Source organism: Podospora pseudoanserina, chromosome 1 (genome assembly GCF_035222485.1).
Source record: "Podospora pseudoanserina strain CBS 124.78 chromosome 1, whole genome shotgun sequence".
Taxonomy (NCBI): domain Eukaryota; kingdom Fungi; phylum Ascomycota; class Sordariomycetes; order Sordariales; family Podosporaceae; genus Podospora; species Podospora pseudoanserina.
In genome coordinates, this window is record NC_085920.1 from 5,911,456 (window position 1) to 5,928,724 (window position 17,269).

Below are 17,269 nucleotides of genomic sequence, written 5' to 3' on the forward strand. Positions count from 1 at the left end.
TCACCATCCCCCCGTTTACCATACATATCATTCCAGCTGACTTCTTGTCCAAAATCATTGCTTCACACCTTATCACACAACACCTAAACCTGCTCCTCATCACTCTCCTCATCCCCAAGCAACTCCCCCTCATCATCCCCATCCACAATATCATAACCCCCCGCTCCCCTCGCAAAACTATCCCGTGTGGTAAACCTCCTGCCCCCCCAACCACCACCACCACCACTACCACTACCACCAAGTCTGCTCCACCTCCCTCTCGATCCCCCTCCCGCACCACCAAGCAACCCAACCCTCTCCATCCCCCCTTTGACAACCCTCCAAACCGCGCCCGCCACCACCGGAATGGCCACCACAACGGCAACGACCCCGCTAATGGCAATAATCGGGTACTTTACCCACGGCTGCCCCTCATCAAAAACATGGGTGCTAGTCCCGTTCTCCCCCAGCCTGATCTGCCCAAACTTGCCGTTCCAGTTCCTCCAGACATACCACCCCGCCCCGGCAGCAATCACGACAGGGATGACAACGGCAAAGAAGATGCTCCACCCCGAGCGGCGGTGCTTCTTTTCGTACTCCTCCTCCTTTTGAGGGCAAGCCACCGGCTCCGACTGCTCGTCCATCGTCTTGCCGCCCTTGCACGTCGTGAGGGGGATCCGTCTGTACCCCGACGGTGGGAAGAATTCGATCGCGTCGGGGTGTTCAGAGCACCACTGCTCTCTTGTCATGGGAGAGAGCCCGTTGACGAGTGAGCACTGGCCGAAGGGGTCCATTTCAAAGTTGTAATCACTTTTTGACAAAAAAGATTAGTTTTTTTTGGTGTTGAACGGAAATAGAAGGGGAAGGGGACAAACCATTCGAAATCCTCCCTTTGGCATTCGCAATCCTCTTTTCCGTACAAGGGTGACATCTTCATCGTGTTCCAGCATTGCACATCCCCGTCCTTTGCAATCTTCTTCCTTAGATACTTGCTCTTGTGCCCAAACAAGCACCCGTCCTTTTGCGCCGGGTGTTCTGGTGACCAGAGCTCGTAGTCCCCGTTCTCGGGGTGGTCCTTGTCGAATTGGCAGTCCTTGTTGGCGAAACCCTTGAAGTTGAGCTTCATGGTGAAGGCTTTGTCGTCTTCGTCCTTGCCCCAGAGGAGGAAGGAGTGAGAGCCGCCTGAGCGGACGGTGGTGACGTCCCATAGTTCGACCTCCTTTTCGGAGAACTCGTGCTCCTTCCAAGTGTTGCCTCGGTCGAAGGAGTAGAAGAGCTTGTTTGACTGTTTCCTCGAGGCGGAGGCGGTAGTCTGTGCGAGGATGAGAATCCCGCCTTGGTCGCCAATGGCCCACGTCCAGGTGCCCTTCATGGCGCGCTTCCAGGTTTTGCCCGCGTCGGTGGTCATGTAGGTGTCTGCTTCTTTGAGGGGGCCGAGGGAGTCGCCCGTGTTACCCCAGCCGAACATGATTCCGACGGCGCCTTGGGAGGAGTGAGTCTTGCCATGGTCGCGGCGCTCGGTGTACCCGTGGATGTGGAGGGCGCAGTCCTTGCTGCCTTGCTTATCGTGGCAGGGGAGCTTGGGCTCCAGGTTGTCTCCCACGGGAGCGGGAAGATATGCCCACTGGGCACCGTCGTTGTGCGTAATTTGTGTTTGGAGCTTCTTGGTCCCCTTCTTGTCGTCTGAATTAGCGACTACGTTGACAACCGCAACGCCTTCCAGACCGAGCATCTTTTCAAAGTCAACGTAGTATGACTCGTCACAGTTGACATTGCGAACGCTAACGACGTAGGATGTGCCGTTAGAGTTGCTCTTGATGATGGTGCCGTATTGCCGGCCTTCCTCCATGCTGGTGGCAACAAACAGGTTGACGGCATGTGTAGAACTGTCGAGAACGGTATAGGCATGCTGGTGGGTAACCTCAAAGCCATGGGGGAAATGGGCGTTGGCGTAGTTCTTGCCGTCCAGACTGGCGCTGGCTTGCAATGTCTTCTTCTCGGCATCTTCGGCAGCCACGACGATGAACTCGGCCATGGTCGCAAAATCCTTCACGTTTTTGCCGTAGACCTCTTCGTTCTTAAACCAGTCGTTCGATGACGCAAGCGCCCAAGGCTTGGCCTTATCTTCCTTTTCATGCTTGAGACAAAGAATCTGGTTCTCCTTGCGGCCCTCGAACTTGTAGGCAGAAGACCCGGTGAACTCACAACGGCGAACCTGTTTTCCAATTGTCCGCCAGTAGTCGAAGGGATCCTCAGTGACATGTGCAACACCGTAGCACTCGCCATCATCACACTTCTTGCCCATCCAGATCAGCCAATCTTTTTGATCTGGATGGAAAGCGAGAGGGAACATGTCATTATCTGGCTTAGTAGGGGCATCAAACGCCTGGAACGTCTTGCAGCGATCCATGGTCACGAATACCTTCTTGCCAGAGGTAAGGAAGAAAACAGCATCCTTGAAGTACTGATGTGGAATGATGGCTGTAATCTCCTCATCCTCCAACTTTTTGGGCGTTCGCCAGTCTTCGCCATGGTTGAACGAGACCAGAATCGGGCCAGCCTTGTTAAGGGGGCGCATGATAACCGTCTCGTCCGTCCCAGTGCTAGAATCACCACGCTCAAGATAGTGCTTCTCAAAACCGTCCCACTTCTTTCCTTCCATGACATGTTTTGTCTGTTCGACCTTGCCGGTGAGTTCATGAGTGGGACCACCATTGCCGCCTATGGCGTCCTTACACTTCCACTCCTTATCCTTGTACTTGTCCTTCATCTTGTCGGTATCCTTGCAAGTGTTCCCAGGAATCTTGCGGTATCCCGAGGTGCCCTTGAAGGTATCATCTGGCTTCTTGTCCTTGCAGGCTCCTTCAGGTGCAAGTACCTTGCCCTTCTTGACACACTCGCCATCCTCATCCCTCTCGAAATTGAAGTCACACTCATAGTCTTGCTCCGTGCAGTCGCAGTCCTTAGTCTCGGCGACAGCATGCTTGAACTCCTGCTTCAGGAAGCACTTAGCATCCTTCTTGCGGCGATGGAAGCTCTGAGTGTGACCCATCAGGCAGGTCGGCTTGCCGTCCTTATCGACACGAGCAGACCACACCTCCATGTCATCCTCCTTGCAGGTATCCTCGTGAAGGCCCTCAAAGTCGATAGAAATAACGCGCCATTCCGGAGACTTCTTCGTCTTGCCAATGAGGAGGAATTTCAAGCTGGTTGAATCCTGAGAGGTGGTAAGGATGTACGGTCTGATCTTAAGATCATCCGGGAGAGATTCAGTTTTCCATTTTTGGCCGTGGTCCAAAGAGTAGCTGATCTCAGAGATGTCCTCTTCCTTGGAGTCCTTGACAGCAACCAAGATAGAACCCTGGTCACCGAACTCGTATTTGTGAGGCCCGTCCAAAGCCTTGGTCCATGTTTTGCCGGCGTCGTCCGAGACGTACAGGTTGCCCTTATCCCAGTAGCTCTTCAGCTCGTCGCCAGTGTTGCCAACACCCATGACAATGCCAGGGGCAGCGCTGGAGAAGACGCGGCCGATGTTGCTAAGATCCGTTACAGAGTGGAGATGAATGCGCTTACCATCAGCCGTGATCTTCTCAAATGTGCGCCCATCATCGAAAGTGATTTCCGAGTAGATCTCCTTGTCAGCGCCGGCCTTCTTTTCAACCTCTTCCCAGTTTTTGACTTTGTTGACGAGATAGACGCCCTGAATGCCAGCGATCTTTTCAAAGTCGACATGGCCATGCTTGTTGCGGTTGGTATGCTCGGCGTTTTCAGTGAAGTGGTTACCCTTGGAGTTGCTGCTGTACATGACACCCATCGGATTACCCTGGTTCGATGTCCGTACATCAACCTGAATGCTGTAATTGGTGCTCTCCAACACGGTGTATGCGTTTTGCGCAAGACGGTGGTCGTGGCTGTCGTGGGCCGCGGGGAAGGCAGCACGGCTCCATTTCTTGGTGTCATCAGTGACAAAAAGCGCCATCTCGTCAGTGTTGAGCGAGGTAGTTGCGACCAAGATCCACTTCTTCACGATCGCAATGCTCACAACACCCTGGATAGCCTTGTCAGTATCCAAGTTCGGTTCGAACTCTTGAATATTCTTGGCTTCCTCGGTCCCTTTGAAGAAGTTGTCCGAGATCTTGAGGCGCTGGTCCTGCTTCAAAGGCGAGACTTTGTCCCTGACGATGCAAATAACACGGTCTTTATCGAGGTCATCTTCCCCTGTCGTGAATAGTTCTGAGCCCTTGGCCCACCAGCAGCCATCCGTATCGTCCCGCAAGGCCTTTCCCTTGGTCTTGAATCCATCGGTGGTATAAGTTGTAACCTCCTGGCACTGAAAGCCATGGCATCTCATGCCATTGAAAATTATACGATCAGGGTCGTCAGCGTGGAAAGCCAGCATGTCGGGTCGAAAGATGCTCAGGTCGACGCCCGAGTCAAACTTTTCCCAATTCTTGCCGCGATCCGTCGTTCGGTAATGCTTGGAGCCCTCTGTAAGGATATAGGCGCGCTTCGAATCGAACTCGTGCATGGTCAGGAGCACGGCCTTGCCTTCCGGCACAGCGTCCACGCGCTCCCACTTTGCGCCGGCGTCGTTGGAGAGATAGACATTGCCATCATCGATATCCTGGAACAGCACTACATCCGAGTCGGCAAAGTAGTTGATATTCATGGGTATATTTTCGAACTCTTTGGAGTGGAAGGTTGGGCGATCCTTCGCAGCAGCGAGGGGTGTCGCCCATAAGGCTGAGGCCAGCAAGGCCGTGGCCTGCAAAGCTCTCCAAGCCCTCATGGTGCGTCGTTATCAAACCGGTCGTTCATCGACGAGGGAATCGATCGAGGGTGTATCAAAGCTGAAGGCGCGGAAGGAGAAGGCTGACTGATGTTGGCTCGCAATGCGCAGACGAACAGGCAGCGTACAAAAGTGCCGAATGCGTGTGCGTTGCAGCAGCGGACAGCCAAGCTCGGCTCTTGGGCGTTGGACGACGATAAGATACTGGTAGGTTACGTTGGTGCCAAGCCTCGTCCTCCTCCTCGGTTGCTGCTACTGATGTTATCTTCGTTGCTAGGAGGAAATCGTGGGAAAAGGAGATGATCACGGCAAGGCTGATGAATCTGCTCGTCTATTCTAGGCTCAAGTCCAAGCTGTCTTCTTCTCTGCGTGCAGTTGCAGCTGCAGCAAACCGTCCGTCATAAGCTGAGACGAATGCTCACCAATAGCAGTTCACGCTGCCTGCCTGCGCCACAGTTGGGGTTTCGGGCCGCGCGGTACTTGGAGCTTGCGCCTGTTTGCCACCTAAACGGGCGTACCTTACCCCTTATCTTATCCAGCACCTGAGTGGTTCGGGAGCTCCACGATTATGAACGTGACTTTAGAGTAGACATCAAGATAAAAGAAATAACGACTAATTACAAACCTAAGGAGATCTATACACAAAGGAAACAACAGTGTCGACAGACAGACAGACAGACAGAATATGTCACCCCCACCCATCTTACCAAAGACCCACAACATCTGACAATCTTCGAGTTCCATATAACGCCGAAAGCGCACGATATAAAAGTCCCTAACAAGTACACGGAAAGTAAGCCATCGACAGAGGCCAACACCTGACCGGGAAGCAAAAATCCACCCTCGAGCTGCTTGCCCCTGTGACGACAGTGATTTTCCTATACCCGAACCTGTTTCGAGGTAATTGAAGCAACAATAACCCATTCGACCCCATGTGAAATGACAAGTATACACATTTAAACCGTAATATGCGATTCCAAATCCGCCACTTTCTCCTCGTCCCCTACATTTCTAACGTGTATTAGACCTGGAAGCTGCCGGGCTTCTTGAAAACAATGTAAGCAGTGCCGCCAGGCTTGAGACCAACCTGTTTCATCATGTTAGCCTTTTTCGTTTTTATCAACATTAGCAGAATGATACATACGGTGCAGCCCTTGTCCTGAGAGTAAGTGCCGGCCTTGAGCCAGCAGGTACCAGAGATGTCACCCTCGACCTTGATGTCAAAGTTGAGAATGGCGTGGCTGGTAGGCAGGTTGGGGAAGACGGAAAGGAAGGTCTCGCCCGTCAAGCTCTTGCCGACACCGATGTTGGTGGGGGACCAATTGCCGGCAGAATCGGGGTACTTCTCGCTCTTCCACTTGCAGGCCTCCTGAACGGGGACACCGGCGTTGTTGACGTAGTATTGAGCCGTGGTGGGCTTGCCTTGCCACTTGTAGTAGGTCCTGGAGTCGGGGTTGGTCAAAGGATAGGTTCCGCCGGGCTGAGTATCAACGGGGATGATCATGTTCTCGTTGCCAGGATAGTCGGTACGGCAAACAGCAGCGTTGTCATCGAGCTCGTTGCGGACAAAGACACCACCGGCACCAGCCTCGCAAAGAGTCTTGACGGAGGGGCGGGTGAGCTCCAAGAAACCATCCGCATTGCACCAAAGGCCACCGACAGACTGGCCGGTGGCACCCTGCTCCTCGGGCCACTGGGTCTTCTGGTAACCGGGAGGGCAGGCATAAGAGCACATCATTTTGGGCCCGCAGGTGCCATCAACAGGCTGGTCAATGTTGTCAACGGCCTTGCCCTTGACCCAGTCGCCAAAGCTGGCCAAAGTGGTCCAGCCGCGAGTGGTAGACCAGGGAATCTTGACAGCACCATAGTCGGTAGGAACCTCACTGCAACGAATCTTGCCGCTGGGGAATTCGGCGTCCAGACCGGTTCCCTTGGGAACTTCGGGCTCCTCCTCCTCCTCTTCCTCCTCCTTCTCAGGTTCCGGCTCCTCGGTAGCCTTGACCTTGGGAGCTTCCGAAGTTGTGGTGGGTTCGGGCTTGGCGCTGGTGGTCTTCTCGAAGAACTGACCACCATGCTCGGGGAGAACGATCGAGGTGGTGACGGAAGGGGGAGGGGCGCTGAAAGAAGGCTTCGACGACCCAACAACAGCGAACTGGCCGGCGGCGATACCCTCCTGGGCCTTCTCCTCGGGGATGACTTGGCCGTCAAGAACGTACTTGACAACGGTGGGGCCCTCAACAACCTCGGTGATGATGACGGTCTTGTCGGTGCGCTTCTCAAGTTCAACGGGCGACTGGTTGTGCTTGCGGGCATGGCGGTGGAGGTGGGCGTGACCGTGGTTATGAGGCTGAGCGACAACGCCAGCAACAACCGCCGCGGCGACGGCAGTTTTGAAAAGTCCCTTCATCTTGATAGTGTGTCTTGAGCGTATAACTTTGTCGTCGTGACTATTTTTCCGTCGCAAGTGTCTGGAATGTTTCTGTTCAAGATTAACCACTGGCCTGTCGTGGCGCGCCTGGTCAAGAAAGATTGACAGCCTCTGCCTCCGCCTGAGCCTGAGCCTCCGCTCATCGCAAATGATGTCTCCATTATTCTGTTTACTGTACCGGGATCGTGTGGATGGCCAACATCTGGGTTCGGAGATCGGGGCTCGAAACAACGGCCAACGTAGACGAGCGGCGGGGCTGGAGATCGGGTCTTCGGGAACGTGGGAAACTAACCTATTGTTTTGTTTTGATCGGATGCTACAGGTACAGTACAGTACAATCGCAAGGTTCCAAAGGAATGTGGTAGAGAGCCGAAAACTCTCTGTTGGCTGGAAGACTTGTCGCGCAAAGAGAGTGTGCGGTGACAAGAGTGGAAAACGAGTGTGCAACAGTTCAAGGGAGTGGTGAACTGAAGAAGGAGAAATGGGGTCTCGAGCGGTGGAGCGGTCAGGGCGAGCGGCGGATGGCCAGACTGAGTCCAAGGGGGAAAATGAGGAGGAAATGAGCGTCAACCGGGGTGCCTGAGCTTGGATGGCCGCCAAGCACTGGGCGTTGACCTTGACGGTGGGGATCCCCTTCCTTGGCGAGATTGCCCAAATTTGGGAGTGGGCGGCTACTGCAGGTACCATCGTCGCTGTGACGGCAGAGCCAGATGCCCACCGGCACAGGACGTCAGCGCGTCGAGGGAGAACTCTGTCTGAAACAACCCATCCAACCATACCTCACGACAGCTTCAACACCATCGCAACCGTTCAAGCGGTCGTTGACTAATTCGATCGCGGAGAGATTCGACCAAGCCTTGCCAACAACAGTGGCGCGAAATCTCACGAGAGCCAAGACTACCAGATGGAAAGCTGCCAAGCTCGCGACGAATCAAGCTCCTTTCGTGAGGAGTTTCTCCCCGATTTTCCAGGGCCCAGACTGTTGGCCCTCCGGATAGGTTCCGGCATTTAGGTCTTGGGATTGAGCGGTGATGCCTGGGCGTCCTCTTTTGCGCGGGAGTAGAGAAGATTGTCCTCGTTTCGAGTTCCATTCGTGTTCCAATTTATTTTCTTGTCAACGCATGGCAAAGGCGTGTTGATGAGATGATATAGTAAATTGCATTGTCGTGTCCTGTCGAGTCGAGTCCATCTGTACAACGTGCCTCGCATCGTTCCATCGGCCGCCAGCGTCGATAACTCTCAGATAGTACCTGACTAAACCCGATTAGGAACATCAACAGCCAATCCGCAACCTTTCTGCAAATCTTGGGGGAAAAAAGCAGCCACCCGACTTTATGCCGTGCCGACACTGCTGACTCGACAAAGCACGACAGGAATAGACAAAACGACGAGCTCGTTGGTCGCAACGGTCGAAACAACATGCACCGCAACGGTGGTGTTTACCATCCTCCCGGGCTTCATCGTCTCTGGGGTTCTGAGGCGCGGTCGGCCCACGCCGGCAGTTATCTATTAGCGTCCCCGGAAACTTGACGATCACTCGTGTTGCGAGAGTCCACACCTGGCTAGAACTCGGCCAGGTTGTTGAGATCGGTTGATCCTTTCGCTTCTTGCAGCCTCGATGACCTCCGCTGACGACCCGAAACAACAATATTGTTCCTGAATGGCTGACAAACAAGGCCGGCCAAGTGAAGTGTTTGTTTTCGTAGCCCGCGGGCTATCATCACTTGTCTTTGGTGTTCAGCCGAGCTATGCCAACAAATCGACTTACACGTCAGCCACTGCGTATTGGCTACACTTCGCAATGTCGAAGAAACACAACCTGCCGTCGTGTTATCAGGCATCTGAGCACAGATCCAGATCAGGATATGCTGTGTCTGTTTGAGCAAGACACACACTCACCTATCCCACTCGCACATAGCCGAAAGACGTCAAGTTTCACAGGCACGACATCAACCGCTGACCTGGGAACTGCTGCCACGTTGTCTGCCGAAAAAGGCTTGTTAATGGGGATACGGCATGGCTTTACTGACGCCGATTGTGACGGCTCGGTCAAGCGGCGCAACGGCAGTTCGGTTGTCGATGGTGCACCTTTAGAGGTGGGGGGGTAGTATGGTGTGTATCCTGCCAATGTCTTGATTGCGGCGTTCTGACGAGGCCCTCAAGTAGATGAATGGTCCAGTTTATATTGGCCTTGAGTGGTTCATGCTGTATGTTGCGTGCCTTCAGTTAATATTGCTGTAAACTTTGGCCTGGTACCTATCTAGTAGGCCCTTTGGGAGCCTATGTCCTAAGAAACCTTTGACGCCAGTCTGGTCTGCCTAGCTTGCGTAGTTTATTTTTGTTCGGTTGAGAGAATTACCCTCATTGCCTCTCTAGACTTCTGGCGATGTTATCTCACACCACACAGTATTAGCGCTCTAAAGCATTGGTCTCTTTCTCAGCTGCCTTGCGGCGGAGTTTACCTTCTCTGTATTGTTATCAGCTTAGGCATAGTCGATTCATGAATTCTGCTTCATCATGTGGCATTCAAGTACACTTCACCATCTCTAAAGGGCTATACTATGCTTCGGTGGATGGCACACTGGAGAGCGTTTTTCTTGTCCAGCATGGTGTTTTCGGTAAAAGTATGGAACAATCTACATTATTATGGGCTACCGCTTCAGGAGAGCAGAGTGGTATGAGGTGCTTCAGCAGAAGCCCATTTCTTCACATTTTATCCATCGGTAGACACGTGAATTATGGGTGCTTTCAGGTTTGTTGAGTCTTGTTTGCTATCACTACCTGTGACTTGTGGGTCAGCTGGTCGATAGGTGATTCATTACAATCACAAGTCACGGGTATTGATAGCAAACAAGACTCTACAAACCTGAGATCAGAGTACGAGAGGTTCATCGTAGATAGAAGGCCTCCAGCAGCGTCCTTCGCATATGACATAACTGCGAATGTTGGTGTGCGGCACCACTATCCCACCAATCGCAAAGAAAGAGCCTCATACGATTTCTTCAGCTTTTGCAAAACCATAGACAACTCTTAGTTTTTTAACCAATAACGCTACAAGACTGTGTTGACATGCATGTAAGCAGCTGGAAACCCATAGAAGAGAGGCAACCAGTAATCAGTCGCGAACTCTTATTCGTCAAACTATGAAATCGACGCATTGTCCCCTCGACGTCACTCCTATGACGATCATTTTACACAAGGGCCTTCCAGCCTCGGGATGGCACGAGACGTTCATGCCCTCGAAACCCGGGTCTGAAGTTCTGTGCCGGAAGAAAGAAAGACTTGGGATGTTATTTCTTCCGAATTAGGAAGACCTTGGATGTGACAACCTGGGATGCCGCTGGGTGATGATGCTCGGATGGCGAAGATCTTTCATGCAGGGACCATCAACTTCCCGAGTCTCTCCCTTTCTGAGGGTTTCTTGTGAGAGTGATACAGCTGCAATCACGGAGATTTAAGATGACAACAAGAGCCACCTGCTACAGAGGGCCACCTGGGCGATGTACAGTATCATCAAAAGTCGTCATTCGTCATTGACAAGATTGGTTACGGATGATGTGGCGCTGCTGAGGTCCCCTTACGGCTGAAGAAATGCAGCAGCATCGAGAGGGGTGTGGGTGGTTGCGCCACTTCTGTTAAGGAGTACCTGGTAGTCAGCCTGCCGCTTGCTGACTAGCCAGCTGGCATAAACGCCTTCATCGAGTCCATCGTCATCAACAAGTCAGCACAGCCACCTATCAATCCTTCGTGTTGCGCAGTGATTGTGCCGGTACTTTTCTCTCACGGCAGCCTGCCTCAAAAGCCCCTACACTGAGTCTGATGTATGTCGACATCGATGGTTTTCTACCCTCATCGTAGGCTGCCGACTCTGCTATTTTGCTGTAGGACAGATTGGGCTCGAGAGGACCTGATCCGTTGTCGTGGCGTGCAGTCGATCTGCCAAGACGCCGAAAGTGTCGATGATTGCGCCTCAACACAGGCATCACAGAAGTGCCAGCCCCGTTGTTGGTGGCCGACGTCCCATTCAGGTCTCCTCTGCGCCGCAAACTGACATGCAGCCCGTGTCTTCCTTTCCCACACCGGGCAACACACGCTGCTGTAACTGGACTGCGTGACGCTAGCTTTCTGGGTTTTCTGCAGACTCGGCCTGCTGGTAACCCTACAGTGCCTACCTCACCTCATCCCATCCAAACATGTCAGGTACGCTGAGAATGAGAAGAACGGGAAGGAGTGAGACAACTCATCCAACGTTAACAAATGATGAGGTTGGTGGCTTGATAGATCCCAAAACGATTTAAGCGGCTGATCTCCAGCCTTTCAACGACGTGGTTGCCCTCACTCAGAGCTTGGACCCTCTCTTGTACTCCTTAACAGACGTTCGGGCTTTTCCCGAACGTCGCACACGCGCTTCACAGCTGGCAGTGACCCCACAGGTCCGGGGGGCCACAGCGCCCATTTTTCTTCCTCAAGGTCCCCATCGCCTCAGCCTTCTTTCAACACCTTGGTTGGACTTTTGAGGCTCATTCACTTTCCCCAAGTCATCCAAGTCACACCGGATTCCAGAGACACCACCAGAGCGTCTGTTCAAAGCAAGAAACGTACGCTCCAAGGCCTCAATTGTAGTCAGACCACCGCAGACTTGTAATACCAGTAATTCTCTTCACTCTCCAATAGCCGTATCCAACGAAACCTCTGGCGGCCTTGCATCCCTCGGTCCTCGAACCCCGAAGCTCTCGCCACGATTCCCAGCTTCCCCAGCCACACCTCGACAGCCTCGAGCATTCCCATTATCACCGTCAACAACAACAGCAACCACTTGCCTCGGGCAATGCGTCTCGTCTGCCGGTGACATCCTGATTGCGACAGCATTATACTCGGGAGCCCCCAAAATAAAAATCTGTGACTCTGGGTACCACCTATCTCCTCGAATTCCCCAACGGCAAAGCCACATCGCGATCCTTATGGCCTCGAATCGAGGACCCACCACGACAGAAGCTCAAGCTCCTCGCGCGCCCGCGACGGCGCTCACAGCCCAGAGGTCGCTGAAGCGCGCTCGCGAGACTACCCCGACCTCGCCAGAGTCTGCCCACTCGGGTGATCTCTCCCCATCCAAAATCGCTCGCCTGATGGGGCTACATACACCCACTCTGACCGGCGCCGCCGCCCTCGAGGAGGAGAGACGACGACGAGAGGAAGAGCATCAGCATCAGCAGCTGGCCTCGTTGGAGACGAGTGAAAACCCCAATCATAGGGCGATTGAAGAGCTCATGTCGGGCGTAGTGAACGCGTTGAGTCGGTCACACGATGCACCCGCGCCCGCCCCTCCACCGACGGGGGTCTCAGAGATCGAGGCAGCTGCCGCCGCAGCGGCCAGGGCCTTGAGCTCAGTCACTATACCAACGGGGGAGAACCCAATCAGCGAGCTACAAGATGTCAGCCCCCAGAGCGGGACAAGCGGAGCGAGTCTCGAGGATGCTGAAGGACAGGTTGTGCACAGCCCTGCAGCAATGGACATTGACGGGCGTGGTGATCAACGCATGTATGCGCCGCAGCCAGATGCTCAGATGGATGAAAAGACAGCCAATTCTCTTTCATACCCGGGAGTTCTCTCACCACAGGGCAACATGCCGGCGCCTGGTGCTCCCCAAAGGGGGATGAGCATGCCTATGCCACCATCCCAGGGCTCCGACATGGAGCCTCGGTCACCTGGTAGCAGCAACAAGAAGCATAAATGCCCGTACTGCCAAACGGAATTTACACGCCATCATAATCTGAAGAGTCATCTTCTCACCCACAGTCAGGAGAAACCGTTTATCTGCAGCCACTGCCAGCAACGCTTCAGACGTCTCCATGACCTTAAACGGCACGGGAAGCTACATACTGGCGAAAAGCCGCATGTTTGCCCCAAGTGCGATAGGAAATTTGCTAGGGGAGATGCCCTGGCGAGACACAGCAAAGGAGCAGGTGGCTGCGCCGGGCGAAGATCAAGCATGGCTGGCTTTGGCGAGGAAGACTACGAGGCCAGTGGTGCAGATGACTCTGCCATGTCTGGTGTTTTGTACGATGCCAATGCGAGCGGTGATATAGCGGACGATGAGCGGCGACGCTCGTTGCCTAGCATCAAGGCTCAACACGTTCCCGGACAGCCAGGCGTGGACGGCTATGCCACGCATTCCAACACATATCCCCCGGTTGGACAGCGACCAGGTGGCTTGTATCCTCCCAACGTCGACCGTGGTTCTACAAGTTCTAATACTTCACCCACCGTTCCCAACAACCACACCCCTCACACGAGCATCTCTTCGGTGCCTTTAAGCGCTGGAGGTGCTTCTATGTATTCCCAGAGCGGCATGACGGAGAGTCCCAAACCCCTGAGCCCCGGAGCAGCACAGGCCAACCAGGGTCTTCTCCAGCGATCGCCGCACGAGACACATCAGGCGGCTTCGGGGCTGTCTCTTCCAGCGCACGGTATGTCACCAACAGCTAAGCAAGCCTGGCTCTCCCAGTATCCCCCTGCTGACCGAGATGCTATCAAAGGCAACACCGCGCCAACCGTTCAAGCCACAGGACGTGGTCGTGGTCGCGCTGCTAGCGGAGCGGCACCGGCAACCCAAGGGGCACCTCCTGCAGACGGCAACCTATTTGGGGCGGAACAACAACAATCTTACTGGGTGTTGCTCCAACATTTCGACGAGCGTCTGAAACAAATGCAAGACCAAGTGGCCGCTGAGATTTCAAAGGCCAGCGCCCCGCTGTTGGAAAAGATCAATATCCAGGATCAGCACATTGCGGCTCTGTCTGCCGAGGTGGCTTCGTTACGGCAGCAGTTGCAAGGGCAACAAGAACCGCCGTTACCACAGGGGCAAGAGCAGCAAGAAGCGGAGCAGCCACAGCATCAGCAATTACAGGAGCAGCAGCCGCAGCAGCAGCCTGAGGCGCCAAATGAGGTAGCAGTGCAAGAGTAGGAACGCTTGCAGCTGGCTTATACAGGTTCCGAAGGAAGCGGTGGGGGAGCTCAAGGCTCCTTGCAGCGGATTGGGATCAATATGCGTCACGCACTGGAGGAGAGGGGGTGGACAAATGGTCCGAGCTATTCTGTGCATTTGGGGGGGGTTTGACACCCAGTCTGGTAAGGCCACCGCTACCATGCGATAGTGAAGGATAGATGGAGGGAGGGTATCCAAAGAAACCAACAATAGTGGTGTTTGGCGAGAAGAGAAGGGCGGTAGCGGCCAAACATCCCCAGGAACTGTGGGCCAAGCGCGGGGGGCTGTAACTACTACATTCTGTTTGCATCTTTGTTGCACATATTTGGAAGCTGGTTTCCAGGGCAGAAGTTTTCGGTCATTAGGGCTGGGTAATGGTGAGAACAGTTGTGTTCTTTGGTCATGCCCATATAGTGACATTGTATGAGAGGGGGGTTATCCATGGGCGCTATTTAGATCAGTGTGCCTCGAGGCAATAAAAGGTCTATTTTATATGTATTGGGCGGGCGGGCGGCTGAGATTTCTCCCATGATTGTATTATATAGTGATGAGAAAGCAACAGCCTCTGGTTCTTCAATCCCGTCTGTGAATGCCTGCCCAAAAACGTGTTGCATCTTTTGAGCAGGGCCAGGGGGCGGGGCTTTTGGAAAAGTCTTGGCGACAGGTGACAGCCACTGGGGGGGCGGCCCCACCGGGACGTCATCACCTGGAATGGGTTCGGCTCGGCTCTTAGCGGCACGTAATACGGCGCAAGGTGGAAGGAAGGGCAGTAAGCTCAGGGTTCAAGTCATCTAACCATCTCATGAGGCTGTTCTCACCTTTACTGCCATTTTCATTGAAACAAAGAAGGAGCACGACGTTTGATAATTCGAAGCTTTTTGTTATCATCATCTCGGCGAAACTTTGCAAGTTGTGAGAACGTACATCGTAAACACGTCTTGATAAGAAGCCGAATCTCCCGATCCGTCCACCCTCCCTCCCATCGTGCACGTCCACTATCTACCTTCGACGACGCGGGTTAGAAAGTTAAAGTTTGGGACCGACAGATTTCCCCCCTCCCCCCCCCCCAAATTCCAGTGCACGAATAGTGTTTTTTTTATGGGGATTAGGGATCGCGCGTCCGGAGTCTGTGTTTAGGGGGAAAGTTTGATAGGTACCTACCTCCTAGATTGGGTGTTATCCGCCCCCCCCTTTCCTTTTCTTTTGTTCTCTCTTGTTAAGGTGAGCAGTGGATTTATTCTCTTTTTGTTTCGTTCATTTTTTGGCTACTGTTGTTGTAGTTGTTGTTGTATAATTCATCATGGACCGCGAGAGCGGTTCTACGGGGACGCCCCCTGTTATCACGAGGAAGAAGGGGAAGAAAACGGCAACGAAGAATAAGGGTGTTGACGCGAATGTAGGGACTTCTAACTTGAAGGAGACGATTACGGCGGACGAGCCTGCTGCTGCGAGTTCGAGTGTTGTGAAGGAGGTGGTGGTGGTGCCGAGCACGCCAAAGAAGAGCAAGGGGTCGAAGGGGAAGAAGGGTAGTGCTGTAAGTTGACTGCTTTGCCATGGGATAGGTTGTTGGGTTGCTGACACTGGAGGTAGAGCTTGGACAGTCACATCGAGTCATCTTCTTCCAAGACACCACAGCAAGAACAACAACCCAAGAAAGCGGCCGTGATAGGCTCGAATATGGCATTGGCCGAGTCGACGGGGGATTTCTTCGAAAAGGCAGCGGATGAGCTTCCTGTCAAGACAATGGCAACGTCAAGTTCCAAGGGTGTGCAAGTCAATGGTGTGAATGGCGTCCGTGGCGGCCTGGATGACGAAAAGGAAAGACCAAGCGAAAAAGGAAATAGGCTTGTCAACGGTGAACGGAGTGGGACAGCTACTCTCACCCAAAGGAAGCAGCAGAAGAGTTCCGCTCTCAAAGCCAAAGACAACGACTACCCACCGCTTTACGATGACGACGAACGGGAGGACCGCCGACTGGACCGAATTCAGGCCTATCGAGCTGCCGGGATCCGGTTCGCGCCGTGGAATATTCCTTATCGACGCCGGATGCAGACCGTAGCGGTTATCATCCACTGCCTTAGCATCGCGTCGACGGTGTCGTTTTTCTTTTTCCTGTGCGCCATCCCGATCTTTTGGCCGCTGATTATCCCTTACCTGCTGCACATGTCGCTGTCCAAAAACGCCACTGACGGGAGGTTGCGGATGCGTTCTGAGCGCTGGCGAAGGCTGCCGGTTTGGAAGTTGTTTGGGGAATACTTCCCTGCCAAGTTGCACAAGACACACGACTTGCCCCCGACGAGGAAGTACATTTTTGGGTATCACCCCCATGGCATCATCTCCCATGGAGCGTTTGCTGCTTTTGCCACCGAGGCACTGGGGTTTTCGGAGAAGTTTCCGGGCATCACCAATTCACTGTTGACGCTGGATTCCAACTTTAGGATCCCACTCTACAGGGATTATATCCTCGCTTTTGGGCTCCAGTCTGTCTCCAAAGAGTCGATAACCAACATCCTGACCAAGGGCGGGCCGAACAACGAGGGGATGGGCAGGGCGGTGACGATTGTGGTTGGGGGAGCTAGGGAGTCGCTCGAGGCGCAGCCGGGGGTGATGAATCTGGTGCTGGCGGACAGGAAGGGGTTTGTCAAGATGGCCATTAGGACGGGAGCCGATCTGGTGCCGGTGCTGGCGTTTGGGGAGAATGATCTGTATGATCAGCTTAGTCCGAAGACACACCCTTGGTTGCACAAAGCCCAGATGTGGGTGCTGAGGACGTTGAAGTTTACATTGCCGTTTCTGCACGGGAGGGGGATTTTCAACTATGATGTTGGACTGATGCCGTACAGGAGGAGACTGAATATTGTGGTGGGGAGGCCGATCATGGTGGCGCAGAAGAGGGAGGGGGAGATTGAGAATGAGGAGGTGAACAGGCTGCATAGCGAGTATGTGGGGGAATTGGAGAAGATGTGGGAGAAGTATAAGGATGTGTTTGCGGCCGGCAGAAGGGGGGAGATGAATATTTTGAAGTAGTTTTTCCTTTTGAGGATTTTGCGAGGTTTATAGACATTTGGTTTTTTTTGGTTTGGTGAT

General features: G+C 53.6%; 4 protein-coding genes across 4 annotated transcripts; 2 read left to right on the top strand and 2 right to left on the bottom strand.

The window, feature by feature from the left end:
- Window positions 1-83: 83 nt before the first annotated feature.
- VPS10 (vacuolar protein sorting/targeting protein PEP1) lies at window positions 84-5,142 on the bottom strand (the record flags this gene model as incomplete). Its single annotated transcript, XM_062942938.1, is given in 3 exon segments — window positions 84-223; window positions 236-789; window positions 855-5,142. 3 exon segments carry the CDS (start codon window positions 4,766-4,768, stop codon window positions 84-86), a joined length of 4,608 nt encoding a protein of 1,535 aa, XP_062805985.1. The 5' UTR covers window positions 4,769-5,142.
- Window positions 5,143-5,473: 331 nt separating this feature from the next.
- Window positions 5,474-9,019, bottom strand: SUN4 (Sperm-associated antigen 4 protein). The gene is made up of 3 exons (XM_062942939.1): window positions 7,489-9,019; window positions 5,913-7,247; window positions 5,474-5,855 (listed from the first exon to the last, which is right to left on the bottom strand). The coding sequence occupies exons 2-3, from the start codon at window positions 7,173-7,175 to the stop codon at window positions 5,790-5,792; spliced, it is 1,329 nt and encodes a 442-aa protein (XP_062805986.1). The 5' UTR covers window positions 7,176-7,247; window positions 7,489-9,019; the 3' UTR covers window positions 5,474-5,789.
- Window positions 9,020-11,673: 2,654 nt separating this feature from the next.
- Window positions 11,674-14,762, top strand: QC764_116860 (uncharacterized protein). Its single transcript, XM_062942940.1, has 2 exons — window positions 11,674-13,664; window positions 13,734-14,762. Exons 1-2 carry the CDS (start codon window positions 12,158-12,160, stop codon window positions 14,159-14,161), a joined length of 1,935 nt encoding a protein of 644 aa, XP_062805987.1. The 5' UTR covers window positions 11,674-12,157; the 3' UTR covers window positions 14,162-14,762.
- Window positions 14,763-15,404: 642 nt separating this feature from the next.
- DGA1 (diacylglycerol O-acyltransferase 1) lies at window positions 15,405-17,209 on the top strand (the record flags this gene model as incomplete). The annotated part of the gene is made up of 2 exons (XM_062942941.1): window positions 15,405-15,716; window positions 15,773-17,209. Exons 1-2 carry the CDS (start codon window positions 15,483-15,485, stop codon window positions 17,207-17,209), a joined length of 1,671 nt encoding a protein of 556 aa, XP_062805988.1. The 5' UTR covers window positions 15,405-15,482.
- Window positions 17,210-17,269: the final 60 nt, after the last annotated feature.